Source organism: Muntiacus reevesi, chromosome 5 (assembly GCF_963930625.1).
Source record: "Muntiacus reevesi chromosome 5, mMunRee1.1, whole genome shotgun sequence".
NCBI lineage: Eukaryota > Metazoa > Chordata > Mammalia > Artiodactyla > Cervidae > Muntiacus > Muntiacus reevesi.
The window spans coordinates 35,093,692-35,114,119 of NC_089253.1; the positions used below are offsets into that span (position 1 = coordinate 35,093,692).

A 20,428-nucleotide genomic window follows, 5' to 3' on the forward strand; every position below is an offset into this window, starting at 1 on the left:
TTTCTAGAAGCAGAGTCCTACTGAGAATTCCATCTTGGAAGCTCGTGTTTCCAGAATTTGCTTGTTCTTCTAGGCTTAGCAACAGAATCTTTAGAATCCTTGTGATGGTTGACTAATGGCTCAGAATCTTGGATCCTTTGTTCTCTTGAGTTGGTGGTGATGGTGGTGAAAGGTGAAGAAGAGAAGGATGACAGTCCTTACTACCCATGGCTAAATATGAGCACTTTGGTTTATTCTTTATCCTCACAACAACTATAGGAGAAAAATGCCCATGTGTGTGCATGTGTTCAGTTGCTCAGTCCTGTCTGATTCTTTGTGACCCCATGGACTGTAGCCTACCAGGCTCCTCTGTCCATGGGAGTCTCCAAGGAAGAATACTGAAGTGGATTGCCATTTCCTCCTCCAGGGGATCTTCCTCACCAGGAATCAGATCTGTGTCTTTTGCGTCACCTGCCTTGGGAGGTGGCTTGTTTACCACTGCCCCTCCTGGAAAGCCCCCACAGATGACAGTACTGAGATTCAAAAGGTTTGCATAATGGCCCAATCCCAAAGAAAGGCAATGCCGAATAATGTTCAAACTACCACACATTTGCAATCATCTCACATGCTAGCAAAGTAATGCTCAAAATTCTCCCAAGCCAAGCTTCAATAGTATGTGAACTGTGAACTTCCTAATGTTCAAGCTGAATTTAGAAAAGGCAGAGGAACCAGAGATCAAATTGCCAACATCCGTTGGATCATTGAAAAAGCAAGAGAGTTCCAGGAAAGCATCTACTTCTGCTTTATTGATTACACCAAAGCCTTTGATTGTGTAGATCACAACAAACTGTGAAAAATTCTTCAAGAGATGGGAATACCAGACCACCTTACCTGCCTCCTGAGAAATTTGTAGGCAACTCACAAAGCAACAGTTAGAACGAGACATGGAATAACAGACTGGTTCCCAATCAGGAAAGGAGTACTTCAAGGCTGTATATTGTCACCTGCATATTTAACTTATATAAAGAGTACATCATGTAAAATGCTGGGCTAGATGACGCACAAGTTCGAATCAAGATTGCCAGGAGAAATATCAACAACCTCATATATGCAGATGATACCACTCTAATGGCAGAAAGTGAAGAGAAACTAAAGAACCTCTTGATGAAGGTGAAAGAGGAGAGTGAAAAAGCTGACTTAAAACTCAGCATTCAAAAACCGAAGATCATGGCATCCAGTTTCATCAGTTCATGGCAAACAGATGGGGAAACAACGGAAACAGTGAGAGACTTTATTTTGGGGGGCTCCAGAATCACTGTAGATGGTGACTGCAGCCATGAATTTAAAAGACACTTGCTCCTTGGAAGAAAAGCTATGACCAACCTAGAAAGCATATTAAAAAGCAGAGATATTGCTTTGCCGACAAAGTTCTGTCTAGTCAAAGTAGTCACATATGGATGTGAGTGTTGGACTGTAAAGAAAGCTGAGCGCCGAAGAATTGATGCTTTTGAACTGTGGTGTTGGAGGACTCTTGAGAGTCCCTTGGACAGCAAGAAGATCCAATCAGTCCATTCTGAAGGAAATCAGTCCTGAATATTCATTGGAAGGACTGATGCTGAAGCTGAAACTCCAATACTTTGGCCACCTGATGGCAAGAACTGACTTATTTGAAAAGACTCCGATGCTGGGCAAGATTGAAGGCAGGAGGAGAAGGGGATGACAGAGGATAAGATGGTTGGATGGAATCCCCAACTCAATGGACATGAGTTTGAGCAAGCTCCAGGAGTTGGTGATGGACGGGGAAGCCTGGAGTGCTGCAGTCCATGGGGTTGCCAAGAGTCGGACACAACTGAGTGACAGAACTGAACTGAACTGAACGGCCAAAAGGCAGTTAGAAGCAGAGTGAGAGTTCGAACCTAGGTCTGTGCGACTCCAAAGTCTACGGCCTTAACCGCAAAGCCATTGTACAGTTGTATTCCGAAGGATGGGTGATTGACGCACATCCCCAGCAAAGCCTTGGAACATGTGGTTTGACAGAGTCCTGAGCACCAGGCGCCAACCATGGGTCCACTGCCGACCTCTCACACCACACCCGACTGGTTTCTCCTTTGATGAGGTTGGTAAACCTCACCTGGTAAACCAGGAGACCAACTGGAGATGACGCTGAAAAATGTAGCTTTTGTTTAGGATACACATGGTTAAAAATCATTAGGGGAATTAAAAGCATTTTTAAAAAAAATTTGTTTATTTTTGGCTGTGCTGGGTCTTGGTTGCTGTGTGGGCTTTCTCTAGTTGCGGCGAGTGGGCGCTACTCTTCGTTGCGCTGCACAGATTTCTCATTGCGGTGACTTCTCTTGTTCCGGAGCACCAGCTCAAGGGCACGTGGGCTTCAGTAGTTTCGACTCCCGGGCTCTAGAGTACAGGCTCAGCAGTTGTGGCACACGGTCTTAGTTGCTCTTGCTCCATTCCCCGACCAGGGATCAAACCCTGCATTGGCAGGCAGATTCTATACCACTGAGCCGCCAGGGAAGCCCATAGTGGGAATTTTAAAATAGAAGAACTTCACCTGCCAGAGGAAACCAATCAGATTATGTTTGCATGCTCTGTGCAGTCTGTGCCGCGTACAGGGGTTTTACCTAGCGTGTTGTTGTACATGTGCGGTGGATGTTCTGGAAGGCGTCTCAGCCTCCTGTCTGCAGAGCACAGTGGAGGACTGTAGGCTGGAGGAACGAGTGTCTCGCTGCACAGCTGTGCCAAAGAGGCTGTCCTCACGCACCCGGGTCGCTCAGGGCGGTGGCCTTGGGGCTGCCCCTGCGTCCTTCCTGTGTCGTTTCTTATATCGGAATAGCTCTGACGTGGTCTTGGAGAAATCAGCTCTGTCAGTGGCATCCTACCGGGAGGGAAAGGCTGACACCTGGGATGACTCAATCATGAGTCAGAAGGCCCTAGGCTGCCTGCCGGGGAGGCCTCGCAGAATAGCACTCTGTCCGGCTTTGCTGAGAGTGAGCGCACCACCCTGACTGCAGACGCCAAGCCTTCAGCCCTGGGCCAAGCCTTCAGCCTCCCACGGCTGGGACCGGAGGAGTCCAAGGAGCCAGCAGTGTGCCACGCAGACCCAGAGTTTTCAGTTGTGAAGCCAGGCCTGTAATGTGTCTCCCTAAAATGTCAAGTAAATCTCCCTGCTCTCCAGCGTTTTTACTTGGTCATACTTTTAAACAATTATTTTCATATTTTATTTTATTTATTTTTGGCCACACCTCACTGCTTGTGCGATCTTAGTTCCCTGACCAGGGGTTGAACCCAGGCCCTCAGCAGTGAAAGCATGCAGTCCTAACCCCTAGACCGCCAGGGAATTCTCTAGAGAGGCTTTTTAATATCTTGGTATTGCCTGTGTATATTTTCTATTAAAAAGTTGCTTCCTTCTTTCTGATTATTGGAGTTAGGAGAGGACTTTTATTTATTTTTGGCTGTGTGGGTTTTCTCTAGTTGCGGCGAGCAGGGGCTGCTCCCCTTGTGTAGACTTCTCATTGCGGTGGCATCTCTTGTTGCGGAGCACGGGATCTAGGGTGCATGGGGATTCAGTAGCACATGTGGGCTCAGTAGTTGTGACTCACGGATTTAGTTGCTCCACTGCATGTGGGATCTTCCCGGACCAGGGATCAAACCTGCGGATGGAACCTGTGTCTCCTGCATTGGCAGGCAGATTCTTAACCGCTGGACCACCAGGGATGCCTCAGGACTTTTTAAAAAAGTTGAGCAATGCAGAAATATACACAGTGAAATTCCTCTGAAATTCTCTCTCCCAGGTTTCATAATCCCTATAAGTGGTTTGGTTTCTATTCCCCCACAGTCTTCTTTTTTTTTTTTTCCCCCACAGTCTTCTATGCATGAGCCAATACTTCTGCGGATATTAATATATATGTGTACATGTATTCTTTCCCAAATGGAATCATAATGTTCTTCCTGTTCTGCTGCTAAAGGCATGATTGTAATGAACTAATCCATCACACGTTTATTGCAGATCTTTATGCATGCTAGGATTGCGGAACAAGACACGGCTCCCTCCCGCTCTCTGCCTCCATCCTTAAGGAGCAGGTGGTTGACCTTGACCAACTGCGACTGGAACTGTGCTTGGGACGCTGGGGAGACCGGAAGGGGCAGGGCTTTCCTGGGGAACTTCTCAGAGGAGGCACTTAAGCGGGAGTTTGGAAGGGTGGGAAGGACCCAACACTGACTTTGACTTTTCTAAAGAGAGCTTTTTCCACATTATTACCTACTCTTTGAAAAACCATTCTTGATTGCTGTGGATGTGCCATTCTGATTGTTATTTTATTTGTGGTATTTGTGTGTGCTAATTGCCTGTGTTATGGAACAATGAATAGAAACAGAGCCATGGGGCTGAGGGAAGAAATTGATGAACAGCCCCAACCCGTTCGAATTCTGCTGCTGAATTCTGGGTTCTAGGTCTTAACAGGAACGTCGTTCCTGTGAAGTGGCACCAGATGACCAGAGGTTCAGTTTGAACGGTTGGTTGAGTTGAGCATTTGAGCTAGACAAAGAGCAGACCCAGAGGGGTGTTTCTGTAGCTGCTTGGAGCTGGAGGAGCTGGGGGGAATGAGGCTGGTTCTGAAGAAGTGAAGCCGCTCCGTCGTGTCCAGCTCTTTGCGACCCCGTGGACTGTAGCCCACCAGGCTCCTCCGTTCATGGGATTCTCCAGGCAAGAATACTGGAGTGGGTTGCCGCTTCCTTCTCCAGGGGATCTTCCCGATCCAGGGATCAAACCCAGGTCTCCTGCATCGCGGGCAGACGCTTTAACCTGAGCCACCAGGGAAGGCTGGTTCTATTGCAATGCTAATATGCTGGGCTATTGTGATGCCAAGCGCCCTGGGGGAAGGGATAACGTTGTATCGCTGGCCCAAGCCGAAAAAGAAGCTATTTCCCCAGAAAGGGTGGCCCCCAGGGGAAGGGACAGGAGAACACGGTTCCGCAGTTCTCTCCTCGCTCTGTCCTTGCACGGGTTGTAATCATGGACTGGGGCCTCCAGGCCTCTCCCTGGTGATGGGGCTTTCTTCTTTGCATATTCAGTGCTTTCTCCCAAACTGCTAGTTTTGTAGTTGACCTAATGTTCCTGGCACTGGAGAAGGAAAGGGCAACGCACTCCGGCATTTGTGCCTAGAGAACCCCATGGACAGAGGAGCCTGGCGGGCTGCAGTCGGTAGGGTCACAGTCGGAGGCGACTGAGCAACTAACACTTTCACACTCTCACTGTTCTAACATTCCTGGGGCCTTCCTGGTGGCTCAGATGGTAAAGAATTTGCCTGTAATGCAGGAGACTCGGGTTCGATCCCCGCATCAGGAAGATCCCCTGGAGAAAAATGGCAACCCACTCCAGTATTCTTGCCTGCTGCACTGAAAGCGAGGCGTCTTAACCACTGGACTGCCAGGGAAGTCTTGGTTCAGAATCCTGACTGTTGGTAGATACAGACATACACCAGTGATAAAATCTTATGGAACTTAATAATGAGTACAAGTGAAATGGGGAATCTGAATCAGATCTGTGGGTTATAGCAGTGTCATGGTGTTATAGTCTAATGAGATGGTACCATTGAGGGAGACTGGCTGAAGCCCACAAGGGATCTTGGTATTATTTCTTATGACTGCGTTTGAATTTACAGTGATCTCAACAGAAGTGTTAATGACTAAAAAAGCACCATCCCATGAAACTGGAATGTGGGCTCAGTGAGAAAAAAGTCAAGAAGAAAGATGAGAAGAAATTACACTGTGCTGTTTTCACCTCTGTCTTCAGTTTCTCCTTTGTCAGCTTCTTAGTCTTGTTAATTTCTTCCTTTCTTGTTCAGTTTCTTTCCAGTTTAGCTTCTGGGGGAATGTGCCTGGTTCTGCCCCTGCAGGCAGATACTTCTGCTGCCGGTCAGGTGACAGGAGAAAGGTGGGCGTGGCTGGGCCAGGAAGAGGGTTTCTGACCAAAAAGGGCACGGTGGGGGCAAACTTTGTGGGATCAAAGAGACTGGCTGTATTGAGGGGTGCTGCTCTGTTATGAATCTTGGAGCCCATCTGAGATAGAATTCTCTGCTTGGAATTACAAAAGAGGGGGAGCATTTAACTGAGGACTGGGAGAGGAAGAGACCAGGAGGATCTAAAGTTAGATGCTGAAGGTATAGTATGTGGCCAGGTAGCTGACACCAGAGAGCTTGGCGAGCTGTCAGCTGATCCCTGGGGTGTAGACTGAGCTTGCTTTCCCCTTCCAGGGGAGTGGAGACAGGTCTGGAAAGTTCCCTGGGCCTTGGAACCTGTCTTGGCTAGGCTACTTAATTCTGGCTGTGGAGAGTGAAGTCCTTCAGTCAGTCTGTCAATCAGGTTCTAACCCTGGGCAAAGTCAAGGGTAGCGGGTGTGGGGGACAGAAGCAGTAGGAAGAGGAAACTGGGGCGCCTGGCCTCCTAGGCCTGCCTGCCTGCCCGCTGTGCCCTGGGGATATCATTGATGCCAAGGGTCTAAGGGAGGAGAGGTTCCAGGGACAAAGACTGTGGACTCAGGTGGTCCACAGACACTCCCTGGAGAGGCTGGGCCTTGGCTTTGTCCTCGGGGACACCCTGGACTTTGGAGGTGATGATGGGAGCCGGGTCTTTCAGGGTGGCGGGATGGGCACCGACCTACTTCCTCACAGGTCTGGGGGCCGCCTGCCTGAGGACAAGGTCAGCACGTCCAGGCCAGTGAGGGGTAGAAATCCACCCACCCCGACCCCTCGTGAAAGAAGAGGCTTGTGTCTGCCGAGTCTGGTTGCAGGTGTGTGTGGTCCTAGGGCCACAGTGGTGTGACCAGGCGGGGCCCTGGGCAGTGCCAGCAACGGGGAGGGGATACAGGCATGAAACCTGCAGGAGCCGGATGCTGACTGGCAGAGAATCACCAGGTCCTGGCCTGCAGTGCCCACGGTCGACTGAGTCAGACCCTGGGAACTTTCCGTCTGACTCTGACCAGGTGTACGGAGTTTGGCTTTATTTCCTCCAGTGGGAGCCGTTGGTTCTGGGTCAGCTTTCTGTTCTCCTGGATGCCTTGGGGTCACAGATCTGTAGGTAATTCTGGATCCTCTGTAGGGCCCTGCTGCCTCACCTATTTCCCGGCAGGTCAGCAGCTGAGAAAAGTGACCAGGTTGAAAGGGAAGGGTCAGAAGGTCAAGTAACAAGAAGGCAGAGAGCTCAGGGAGCCCATCAGCTGCTGACAAGCCTTGGCTGGCACTGTGTGTCTGCTGGCAGCCTCCTGGACTTCTGGGTGCTGCTCATAAGCTGTTGTGGGAGGGCCCTGAGCATGGGCGCCAAGTCCAGCCCCTCTTGAAGGTACCTTGCATCCCAGGTGGTTGCTTAAAATAGGCCGACTGAAACTGACATGACCTGGCCGGCCAGCTCCTCTCACTGAGAGGGGAGGTGGGTGGGCCGGGCCAGCAGCCTCCGGGAAAGGGTAGGCAGCTGGTACTCTCCAGATCCATTTCCCGAGAATGACCTGGGATGCGGGTTAAGTTTGCAGACCCGGGGGCCATGCCCCTGCCTGCAGCATCGGAACCTCCCGGGAGAGGGGCCAGGGGATCTGGATGCTGGGCAAGCACTATGCTCCTTTCACTGATGTATTTTAATCATTATTTTTCACAAGCAGGCAAGTCTGGGAATTGCTGGGGTGGTACGATCAAGGGGAGCCTCCTGTTTCTTGAGAATCTGGCTTCTTTGGGGAATCAGTCACCCCAGGGCTGGTGAGTGAGTGGATTCCGATGTGGGCGTCTTTTCCCTTCTCCTTTGTTGCTTCGGTCATCCTGTGATGAACGGATCAAGTGTCCTCTCTGTGCTGGTCATTGTGCGGGGCCGGGATTGCAGTGACCGCAGAGTGAGTGAAGTCCCCGCCCTTGAGGGCCTGCATGTCGGCTGCTTTCTGCCCACAGCTGCTCGAGGTTTTTTTGATGGGTGCTGGTTTTTTAAGATGTATTTATTTAGTTTTTGGCTGTGCTGGGTCTTCATTGCTGCGCCTGGGTTTTTTTCTACTTGCAGAGAGCGGGACTATTCTAAGTTGAGGTGCACGGGTTTCTCACGCAGTGACTTCTCTGTTGTGGAGCACAGGCTTTAGGGCACGTGGGCTTCAGTAGTTGTGGGCTCGTGGGCCCTAGAGCTTGGGCTCAGTAGTTGTGGCATTGAGGCTGCTCCGAGGCATATGGGATCTTCCCGGACCAGGGATCAAACCAGTATGCCTTGCATTGCAACACGGATTCTTATCCACTGGACCACCAGGGAAGCCCATGGTGCTGATTTAACTGGAGAGAGCCCATCTAAGTAGGGCCCCTCCTGCCTGGAGACAGGTCCCTTCATAACTAGCAACTTGAAGAAGGGGCCTTTCTTCAGTTTCACCCCTGGCCCCTCTCCCGGGAGGTTCCGATACTGCAGGCAGGGGCATGGCCCCCGGGTCTGCAAGCTTAAGTCTGCAAACATTGTACTGTGCTCAGCATCTCCCAGGGTGACAAATTCAGTGTTAGGTTTTGGAATTCACTCCTTGCTCTGTCATCTCTGGTGGCCCTGAGCCATGCTGAGTTTCTAGGGACTCTGGCCAGGATCCAACTCGACCTGGCATTGGGGAGTGGCCAAGAGACTTAGGCTGGCTTGGTCTTTTCCTCTTGAAAATAAAGGCATCTTCGAAGTCGCACGAGATGGACGCTCACCTGGGGAAATGATTGCAGTTGTGCACACCGTGCTTTCTTGTTTGAACCATCTCACGGATATTTTCTGGTTCTCATCATGAATTGGCATCCATCCTGGGCTTCCCTGGTGGTGCAGTTGTTAAGAATCCACCTGCCAATGCTGGGGACACAGGTTCGATCCCTGTCCTGGGAAGATCCTACATGTTGCAGAGCCCCAACCCGTGTGCTACGACTGAGCCCATGCTGTAGACCTGTGCACTGCGACTAGAGAGAAGCCACCACTCTCCTCAACTTGAGAAAGCCTGTGTGCAATTAAGACCCAGAACAGTCAAAAATAAAGAAATAAATAACTCTTACAAAAGAATTGAAATCTGTCCCACCTGGAGGGTATACTGAGTGACCGAACCTGTGACCAGCAGTTCATGGTGGAGCTGGGAGTGGCACTTGAAGCCAGCCACCCTGTCTACCCTCAGGTCAGTGTCTGCAGCCAGTGACATCACTTCTGCCCCTTGACCTTGATCCTCAGCAGCAGGAGCACATCATCAGGTGTCATGTTGAGGGCGTTTCGTGGCCCCTCCCAGGACTCCCCGTGACCTCTTCAGCCTCAGCTTCATCCCCTGCCTTCCCAACAGATCACACCCAACCTTGGCCAAATGAGGAACAGTCTTAAAAAGGAGAGCTTGGTGTGAAGACTGATTTATTCCCTGTCTGTTTTGACTGGAATCTCGTGTGGATTTTGGGGTCATTACTGTCGTTTCTGTTGTTAGTAAACACGAGCACTTACCAGTAGCTGTTCTCCCGCAAGGACCATAATGACCTGCCAGCTGCAGCTGCTGGCTCTGGATCTGCTGGTCCCTGGAGCTGGTGGGAGAGCCGGCCTGTCGGGCGAGCAGCGGTCCCAGCCCATCCGGGGGAACTGGGCGTAAGGTGCTGCCCAGAGGCTTCTGAGGCTGACTTGGACACAGTTTTGCTCGCTAAGCATGTAGCTTTTAGCTCTGGTAAGTTTGGTACTTAACAGAAGTAGGGTGGCCACAAGGGTCTGTTGTTTAGTCACTCAGTCATGTCCGACTCTTTGCAACCCCATGAACTGTAGCCCTCCAGGCTCCTCTGTCCCGGATTCTCCAGGCAAGAATACTGGAGTTGATTGCCGTTCCTTTCTCTAGGGGATCTTCTCTGATGCAGGAATCGAACCCACGTCTCCTTCACTGGCAGGAGGATTCTTTACTACTGAGCCACAAGGGAAGCCCACAAGGATCTTTCCTATAACATCAAATAAAATATGCCTTTTCCTTTTTACCGTCTATAAATTCATTTTTTGGACAACCCCTGACTTTGGGGAGGATAGGCATCACTTGCATTGGCGTGCTTTAAACCGGCAGAAAATATGGTATTCTCCAGGGCTCACATGTCTCTCGTCCTGGGTCTTTGGGTGGTATCCCCCCATCTCTCCAGGAAGTCGGGTGGACACGGTGGTGATCTGATTTGCCCCGGTGTCCCGCTCCCTGGGTCATCCTCCAGGAGCTGTGTGTGCACCTGTGATGTCCGTCTGTTCTCCAGGAAGTCGTTCCTCACTCTCTTGTCTGAGCTGGCCTTGAGCCTCCAGGATCTGACTCAAGCCGGCTGGGGGGAAGAGGCCATGAGAGTTGTGTGGCCTCTGTTTGTGGTAGGCCAGCACCTGCTTCAGCACTGGGTTTTATGTGTGCACCTGCAAACGTGTTTACTTTATGAAAGAGAAAGGAGAGGCCCAGGTGGGCATGCGCATCCTCCCTCTTCCGTCGGATCTGTGGCCTGTAGAGGTGGTTGCATGTAGGGAGAAGGCTATGTTTGCCGTTGAGCCTGAGCTGGTGGGAACTGCCTGCCTCCTATTTCCTTGGGGGCCTCCCGGTCCCATGCATCTGTGAAACGCCAGCCACAAGGGTTGGTGTGGCTGGTCCCTCTTTGTTGTTTTTCTGGCTTCACTCCCTTTGTGAAATGGAGACATCACTTTGCCAACAAAGGTCCATAGAGTCAAAGCTGTGGTTTTTCCAGCAGTCATGTACAGATGTAAGAGTTGGACCATAAAGAAGGCTGAGTGCTGAAGAACTGATGCTTTCGAATTGTGGTGTCGGAGAAGACTCTTGAGGGTCCTTTGGACAGCAAGGAGATCCAGCTAGTCAATCCTAAAGGAAATCAGTCCTGAATATTCATTGGAAGGACTGAAGCTGAAGCTTCAATACTTTGGCCACCTGATGGGAAGAGCTGACTCGTTAGAAAAGACCCTGATGCTGGGAAAGATTGACGGCAAAAGGAGAAAAGGGTGACAGAGGTTGAGATGGTTTGATGACATCACCGACTCAATGGAGACGAGTTTGAGTCAACTCCAGGAGATGGTGAAGGACTGGGAAGCCTGGCGTGCTGCAGTCCATGGGGTCGCAAAGAGTCGGACACGACTGAGTGACGAACAACAGCAGCAACACCTCCCTTGTGACTTTGGACAGGTCACTCCCTGTCTCTCAGCCTCAGTCTCCTTATCAGTAAAATGACTGGGTTAGGCAAGATGATCTCCCATATACCTGAAAATGGAGCCAAGAGTAGGGTAATAAAAGAGGTCATCTAGTTACTGATTAAACAGCATTTCTGGGCTGATCGGAGCCCAGGATTCACACTGCAGGGATGAACAGACCTAGGAGCCAGCCCGACCGCTGACACCGTGCTCTGCAGCCAGCCCGGGGTTGCCCCTGGCATCCACTGTCCATGCTGTCAGCCACCTTTCCTTCCCAAGGAGCTTGCTTTCCCGTTTCCCAGAATACTTGCTCCCCGAGTTCTGGATGCTGACTGAGGGAGGCTAAAGATGAAGGTCAAATCTGGAGCGCCACCTCGTGGCTGTGTGATCCCACAAAGTCATCATTTCTCCCTGCCTTTCTGTAGAATGGTAGTGAGGATACCTGTCATGAATGCTTTCTGGGTTGTTGTGGGGCTTGAGTAAGAAAACTGTTGTGAAGTTACCCTGTACGCTGAAAATAAACTGAACAAATTATTATTCTGTTACATTTCTGCCAACACATATAAACAGGCACACAGTTTGCTCAGAGTCTAGCTAAAGCCTTACTATTTTTTCATTTTCCAGTATGTTTAGATATCCAAGGACCATTGGACATTTAAAGCAAACCTGAAACCTAGACGGGCAAAGACATGATTCTGAAGATCATATAAAAACAATTAAGTTGGGATCCTAAGAACAAGAAGGTGGTGAATTCATAGAATCGAAAAGGCTATGGTTAAAAAAAGAACCATCTAAGAATAAAAGTCACTCTTGGAAATGAAATGCATGACTTTAAAAAAAAAACTTGTCTTTGCAGTAAATCTCAAGATAAGGTGATGTAAGTCCTTCAGTTTTGTTCTTTTTCAGATCTTGTTGCGTACAAATTTCAGAAGCAGCTCATCAGTTTCTGTGAACAACCTGCTGAGGTTTTGATCAAGATAATGTTCATGCTGTAGGCAACTGAAGAAAATAAGACATCTTAACTATCTTGAGTTTTCCAACCCATGACCGTGAAAGTTTGCTTGATTCATTTGTATCAATTTTTAGATTCCACATATAAGTGATATCCTATGGTATTTGTCTGACTTACTTCACTCAGTATGATAATCCCTAGGTTCATCCATGTTGCTGTGAATGACAATATTTCATTCCTTTTTATGGCTGAGTAATATTCCACTGTATAAATATATCTTCTTTATCCATTCATCTTTGGTCAGCATTTAGGTTGTTCCCATATCTTGGCTACTGTGAATAGTGCTGCCCTGAACAGGGGAACATGATCTTTTTGAGTTACAGTTTTATTGCGATATAGGCCTGGGCATGATTGCGAAATCACATGGTAACTCTGTTTTTAGTGTTTTGAAGAACCTCCATACTGTTTTCAATAGTGGCTGAACCAGTTTACATTCCCACCAACAGGAAGAGGGTTCCCCTTTCTCCACACCTTGTTCAACATTTATTATTTATAGAATTTTTGATGATGGCCATTCTGACCAGTAAATACCTGTGATACCACATTGTAGTTTTGATTTGCATTTCTCTAATAATTATCTAGGTTGAGCATCGTCTCATGTGCCTGTTGGCCATTCTTAGGCATTTCTTTGAAGTGGCTGGTTAGGTGTTCTACCCATTTTTTGATTGAGGTGTTTGTTTTTTGTTACTGGGTTGTATGAGCTGTTGGGATATTTTGGAAATGAAGCCCTGGTTGATCACATCATGCAATAGAGGATGTACTTTTAAACCTCGGTGTTCTGAAACTTCATCATGATGTATTTTGTTATGTGTGCTTTTTCATTTATCTCTCTCATTATTCAGTGAGCCCTTTGAAGAGATATGACTCTCTTTAATGCTTGGAAATATACTTAGTATTTCTCTGGTAATGTCCTTTGCCAGACTCAGGAATGGGGCTCAGGTATTTATAGAAGATAGAGGTGAGACAGGGAAGGACATTATTAGAAATCTCCAGAGCCCCACCTCCACTCCAAACAAAAATGCTCCTACCCACACATCCCCTAGAAGGGATGGGAAATTGATTTCTTCAGACTCGAGGACGGGTGCCAGAGGGCTGCAGTGAGGGTGAAAACAGTCATAGGTCTCTTCTCTCCCATGTTCTGAATGCTAGTGGCTAGGTTTAAATTACCCCATCCTGGAGATTACAAAATTATTCTCTGCAGTAACTAAGCCATCCCATAGAAAAGATCTACGCAGCCTGGCAGTTGGGAGTGTCCAGTAAAGTATCTGGCTAGTCACTGAATTGTGGCCCAAAGTGAAGCCACCTGTGGCCAGCCATGTCCACGGAGCTTCCAAACAAACTTTAGGACTTCATTCTTGAATTTGAGCAAATAGCCTCCTATCCTTAGGCATTTAGGAAAGCCTTCAGCACAAAAGAGAAAGTCAACAGCAGTTTCTCTATTGAGAAAAGTTACACAATAGAAATAACAGGATGAGAAGATTTTTGCATCCAGAAGTCAGAGAACAAGTCAGAACTTTTGGAGATGAAAGTTTTGATAGCAGAAGTGAAAAACTCAGTAGAAAGATTAAAAACCAAGATGAATAATAGTGCAGAGAAAGGATAAATAAAGGATCCATATAGTAGGACTTAGAGAAAGAGAAAAGAGAAGATAAAGGGGAGGACATAATCTAAAACAACACAGGAAACTTTCCCAGACTGAAAGATATGACTTTCCAAGCTCAAATGGCAGATGGAGAGCTTAGCATTGTGAAGTTGAAAGACTCAATTCCGAGCACTTCCTCAAGATTTTCAGAGAAAGACGACAAATTACGAATAAAAAATGATGGATTTTTACTATTATCTTATTTCTGCAAAGCATAATTAAAAACTGTAGAACACTAGGGACTTCAAAATTCTAAGTGAAAATTATTTGAATTATACCTAGCCCAGACATCAACAAACATGAGTACAGAGTTAAGGTCCTTTTGAAACATACAAAGTTGCAAGAAATGTCCCTTTCTAGAAACTACTGAAGTATGTGTCCACCAAAATGAAGCCAGTCAACAGAAATGAAGACATGGAATCCAGGAAATAGGGGTTTTAATGCAAGAGGGAATTGGAAGTTCCCTGGTAGTCCAGTGGTTAGGACTCAATGCTTTCATTGCCATGACCCTGGGTTCAATTCCTGGTCAGGGAACTATAATCCTAAAAGTCACAGATGCTATCCACCCAAGAGGAAGTTGAATTCAGGAACTCCCCAGAGTCATGGTGGTGGGGGAAGTTCCAGACAGCAGCTACGGGAAAGGACAGGGTGCCTTCAGGAGGAAAATGAAATGAGAGGTTCTTTGACAGAGTTTATGTGGAAGGTGAGAAGAACGTTACAGAGCACTTAGAGTGTATGGGAAGACTTCGATATATGTGAAAAAAAAAAAAAAAACCCGAGTAAATGAATATTCACAGCAGGAAAAACAAATCAATTGTAGTGAGAAGGAAACTCTAGTGAACAATATTCTCAAGATTGATAATGAAAACATAGAGTATGGATATAATTTTTTAAAAAACTTTAGCTCTGTATCTTTTGGGAAGATGAGTGAAAGACAGAAGGAAGGACTTTGAAATACACATTACCATAATATAAGTCAGCTGATTATATTTTATAGAGGAATCGAGTTGGTGGCATTGGCGTATTATTCAGAAATACGGAGACAAATTCCAGAACAAGCAGGTTGAAAACATCTTAAGTGGTTGACTCTGGGGTGTGCTTCTTTTTTGTTTTTAAAATTTTATTTCGTTTGGAGATGTAGTTTTGAGGTGTACAACGTTTTGGTTTGATACGTTTATATATTGTAGTACGATGGTCATGATAGGGTTAGCTGTGGGATGTATGTCTGGGTTTGATATTAGATGAAGTCACAAACGTAACCCACTAGGAAACTAAAATTCGAGATGCAGGTACCCAAACGCGGCAGGTGTGGGGAGAAACTCACAGCAGTGAGTAAGCCGTGAAATGAAGTCTGAATGTGACAAACCAGGAAATGTCAGCTCAAGTACAGGTATGACGTCCACACGAAGACAGCCACGTCTGAAAACAGTAAACGGGCACCTCTGTGGAATTTGGGGTGGGGCTTTTGCTTTTACGGCAAACCCTGTTGGAGTGGGCATGAGGCAGTTAACTCTGAGAGGGCACAGACCCTCCCCAGGGTTTAGGGCGGCAGATAGCCTGTGTGCTGTCGGCGGACGAGCGTGCCCACCTGCCATCGCCTGCTGCAGACACCCCACCTCCCTGTCCATAGTCGTGTCCCCTAGTCCTGGAGGCCCCCCCCAGCGCCGCCCTGTTGTTGGAAGTTTCGTTTGTTTTTCATGCTCTTGCGTCTGATCACGGACATGGATGGATTCCAGTAGAGACCTGGCCTTCCCAGCTTACCATGGCGTCCTGGGCTGGGAGACTTCAGGCTCAAGGCAGAGAGACTTGTCCTGCCGTGGCACGGCGGAGCTGACCAGGTCGCTGCCTTTCTACTCTGGCTGGTGCCACACTGGCGGAGCAAGGATCGGGGTCAGGCTGTACAGCGCGGCTTGCCGGGGTGCTGAGGGGGTGATCCCTGGGCTGGGCTGGCTCCTCCCACGCCTGGCCCTCCTCCTACGTCCGAGGTGACTCACGGAGGTGACAGTCTCCACTGGCTGAGCTCAGACGGGCTGCTTGTTTCATTTTTATTTACACTCACAATTCTCAGGCAGTGCGTGCCTGCGGATGCCCGGAGGGGAGGCCGCTGCTCCATCCTCCCGGCTTTTCTGGCACAGCTGGATCCGAGATCCTGGAGCTGTCCTTCTCCAGCGGAGCTGGCAGGGTGCAGAGCCGGGGGTTCTGACGGCCGTGCATTGGTCTCTCTGCAGAATATGGATGGCTGTGAGGAGGGCGTGGAGTTCTTGCCGGCCAACAACAGCAGGAAGGTGGAGAAGGGCGGCCCGCGGCGGTGGGTGGTGCTGGTGGCCGTGCTGGCCGCCTTCCTGGCGCTGTCCCTCCTGGCGGGGCTCCTGGCGTGGCACTTCCAGGGTGAGTGGCCCTCCTGGGGTGGAGGGAGGATCCGTTTCGGGGGAGGGAGAGGAGACGGCAGGGTGCGCTCCCCGGGCTGGCTGAGGGCAGCTGTATCCGTGGGGGGCGGACGTCCCTCCCTCTGACCACCATCCTCCCCGGGTCTCTCGCAGACCGGAACGTGCGAGTCCAGAAGATCTTCAACGGCTACCTGAGTGTCCGGAACGAGAACTTCCTGGATGCCTACGAGAACTCCAACTCCACTGAGTTTGCAAACCTGGCCAAGAAGGTGAAGGAGGCGGTGAGTCTTGGCCCCCCGGCGCTGCTGTCGGCTCTGGCACCCCCACCTCCGCCTGGCAGAAAGGAGGCCCCCGCTGCCCCCAGACATGTGACGGGGCTCTCCAGCACCTGGGAAGGGGGCCCAGGTCCCAGGAGGGAGGGTGCGGCCTGGGCTGGGGGCTGGGGGCTGGGGTCCTTGGCGCTCTCTGGCCCGCCATCAGCCTCCTCTCCTTCCCTCAGCTGAAGTTCTTATACAGCGGGATCCCGGTCCTGGGCCCCTACTACAAGACATCAACTGTGACCGCCTTCAGGTGGGTGCTGGGAGGGTTGGCGGGAGGGGGTCTGCTGCGGGGGGCGGGCAGGGTGTGGGGCCTGCTGGGGTGATGAGACCGTGAGGCCCTGCTTGAAGAGCCAAGATGCCCGCCAGTCCTTCTTCTGACTTTATCCGGAAAGTACTTTAGATTTTGCTAGTCTCATTTAATCTTCTACGGAGGCAGTATGGCAGGCGGCACCGTCAGGCCCTTTCAAGTTCAGGAAACAGACTCGAGCTGTCAGTGGGCCCAGGCTAGAGGGAGAACCCACGCTCCACTCCAGGCTTTCTCTCACTCCTGAGCCTGAGCTGCAACCCCAGCAAGTCTGGTTGAGAGTCAAGGGCCCAGGCCTCTGGCTCAGGGGTCAGCAGGTGGGTGGGCATACAAGAGCCTAGGCTGGCATGGGGGGACCGGCCTGGAGGGGGTCTCCTGGTGAGTGTCTCTTCCAGCCGGTAGGTTCTTAATCCTGCCCCGTCTTCACCGGGCACCTGGGAAGGTGTGGGCCCGGCGTCTCAGGTTCACCCCTCTCTCCCCAGCGAGGGCAGCGTCATCGCCTACTACTGGTCGGAGTTTGACATCCCCAAGCACCTGGTGAAGGAAGCCGAGCAGGCCATGGCGGAGAAGCGCATGGTCACCGTGCCGCCCCGAGCCCGTTCCATGAGCTCCTTCGTGATGACCTCGGTGGTGGCCTTCCGTGAGTGCAGGGGGCACCGGGGATGGGCGTGGTCCGGCCTGGAGCACGGCCTGCTCCTGGGCTGGTGTGGGGCCTCAGCTCTCCCGGAGTCAGTGCCTGGGAGAGGAGACTGCGAGCTGGCCGGGCACCTCCCTCTAGGGGAATGAGGAAATGGACTGCATGAGTAAGTGCTTTCTTCTCCCTCTTGTTCTTCAGCCAGTGACCCCAGAATAGTACAGAACACCCAGGACAGTAAGTATCTGCCCTCCTCCCGAAGGAGAAGGGAAGCGATGTGGCCAGATGCCCGCTCAGTCAAGGGGGTCCCCCAAAGTCACACGTGGTGATGGCCAGCACATCCTTCTGCCTCTCTCAGGCCAGGACAGACCCCCTTCCCGGCCTCTCCTGGGTCCAGAGCAGACTGGGGCACCTCAGAAGGGCCAGGCCTGGCTGCACCCCTGTGGGCAGGGGTCACGGTGGCTCCCCTGCCCAGTTCTGCCCCGTGTCCTCTTGCCCCACACAGACAGCTGCAGCTTTGCCCTGCATGCCCAGGGCAGCGAGCCCACCCGCTTCAGCACGCCCGGCTTCCCCGACAGCCCCTACCCATCTCACGCCCGCTGCCAGTGGACGCTGCGGGGGGACGCTGACTCTGTGCTGAGCCTCACCTTCCGCAGCTTCGATGTCTCCACCTGCGACGAACGTGGCAGTGACCTGGTCATGGTGTATGACACCCTGAGCCCCGTGGAACCCCGGGCCGTGGTGCAGTGAGTGTCCCGGGCGAGTGGAGGTGGGCAGTGGGCCGGGGCTGAGCCTCCGGCATGACCACTGTGGAGGTTGAAGCTTCAGGTCACGGCCAACTTGCAGGCATCACAGAGCAGGGGTGGCGTGGTCCTCAGCATGAGCTGCAGGGGGCATCTGGAGGTGACCATCAGCCTTGGCAAGGGTGCCGGAGGCCCATGGGTCCCTAGATGCTGGTGAGCGGGGTGCTCCTTTATCTGTCCTTCACCTGCCACTGTGGAGGTGCTGCCTACTACTGTATTTTTTTTCTTTCTCTCTTTTTTATTTTTATTTTTGGCCACACCATAAGGCTTGCAGGATTTTAGTTCCCCAACCAGGGGTTGAACCCCGGCCATGGCAGTGAAAATGCCAAGTCCTAGCTGCTGGACCACCAGGGAAGTTCCCCCTCCCCCAGCCCTTGCTATTGTGAATGAAGGTTTTATTGTTGCTCAGTGATGCTGAGGCCTCCAGATGGGAGATGACTGCTGTTGAAAAAACAGTTTGTTACTCACAAGCTGACAGTTAGTTGCTGAGAGGAGGAGCCACACAGGGCTACAGGGGGAGGCACCAGGGTTGTTCAGGAGGCAGAGGGGCCTGGAGGATAATGTGGGCAAGAACCTTTGTGTGGATTCTGCAGGAAAGGCAAGGCAGAGTTACACCTTAGGATGGGTTGGTTTGAGTAACTCCAGCAGGCTCTGTAGCCTGGGGCCATCTCCACTAGACTGGTATCTGGGCAATTAGGGAAGGTAGGGAGTGGTCTCCAGCAGAAGAGCCCCACAGAGAAGGTGTTGGGGTGTGGGCTTCGGTTCGTCTGCATGTAAAAGTCTTGCCCAAGTCTTTACCTTCTCGAGGGATTGACTAGCCCTGGGGGGCAGGGAGGGGGAAGGCTACCTTTCCAGGGTTAGCAAGCCCCCAGGGGTCAGAGCATCAGAATTATAGGAAATAAAAAGGCATAATAGATACACATCACTGTATATAAAATACATAAGCACAGGGAACTATATTGAATATCTTGTAATAACCTATAATGGAAAAGAGTCCAAAATAGAATATGTATATGTATAACTGAGTCACTTTGCTATACACCTGAAACACTGTCAATCAACTACACTTCAGTTAAGAAAAGGCCTAGAGGCTTCCCTGGTGGCTCAGTGGTAAAGAATCCACCTGCGATTGCAGGAGAGTGGGGTTCCATCCCTGGTCTGGGAAGATACCACGTGCTGCAGAGCAGCTGAACCCGTGTGCCACGACTATTGAGCCTGTGCCCTGGAGCCCAGGAGTCACAACTACCGAGCCCATGAGCCCACGTGCCACAGCTACAGAAGCCTGTGCACCCTCAAGCCCCTGCTCTGCAGCAAGAGAAGCCCCTGCAATGAGAAGCCTGTGCACAACTAAAGAGCAGCTCCGCTCTCCAAAACTAGAGAAAGCCCAAGCAAAAACAATGAAGACCTAGCGCAGCCAAAAATTAAATAAATTATTTTAAAAAGTTTTTTTTTTTCAAAAAGGCATAATACACCTGTTTGGGGGTGCTGAGGTGAATCAGAGCCTGCAGGTAGGGGTGAACTGCCTCCACTCAGCTCCCCCCGCCGCCTTGGACTCAGTGGACCGGAGCCTTCGATTGTTGTCTATAGAAATGAGCTGGACAGATGTTTTGTGATTAATAAGGGGCTAAACTTCAGGCCAAAACCCAGAGAGAGCCATCTGCTGCCACAGCTTTGCAGCCAGGACTTCTATCTAAACACCCCTTTCATGCCAGGTTTCTTTCTTTTTCTCTAACTGATCGTCTGTGCAACCAGTAAATACCTGGTCCTGAGAGGCCGAGGGTAGAACAGACGTGTGCAGATAGGACAGACACCACTCATAATCTTACCATCTGGAAATGGTCACTGTTAAATGTGTGTTGTACCTTCTTGCAGGTTTTTTTTGCTATGTGTATATTTGTGTATTTATTTAAAAGTAGGATTATATGGCACACCTGGTTGCACTGTCTGCTCTGTAAAGAGGAAGCATGTTATGATGGCCCTCCCAGATGAGTGGCATGTCTGTGTCACTGTTAATGGTGGTGGTGTCGGTCAGCTCATATGCCATACTCATTAGCAGTGAGGGCTCCGGTGCCCGAGTGACGAGTCTGAGATTCAGTCCTGCTGCTTATTTTGGTGGACGGAGATTTTTTCCATCATTGACTTAGTCGCTCATTTAAAAATTTAAAAAACACGTCT

The 20,428-nt window shown here is 50.3% G+C and overlaps 1 protein-coding gene across 1 annotated transcript in view; it reads left to right on the top strand.

The window, feature by feature from the left end:
* The window catches only part of ST14 (ST14 transmembrane serine protease matriptase), a 37,223-nt gene that overhangs the window by 4,865 nt on the left and 11,930 nt on the right, over positions 1 to 20,428 (top strand). The window contains exons 2-7 of the mRNA XM_065937417.1: positions 16,034 to 16,193; positions 16,346 to 16,473; positions 16,692 to 16,762; positions 17,299 to 17,456; positions 17,652 to 17,687; positions 17,956 to 18,196. Coding sequence (XP_065793489.1) covers positions 16,034 to 16,193; positions 16,346 to 16,473; positions 16,692 to 16,762; positions 17,299 to 17,456; positions 17,652 to 17,687; positions 17,956 to 18,196 — 794 coding nt within the window. The remainder of the gene's footprint in view (positions 1 to 16,033; positions 16,194 to 16,345; positions 16,474 to 16,691; positions 16,763 to 17,298; positions 17,457 to 17,651; positions 17,688 to 17,955; positions 18,197 to 20,428) is intronic.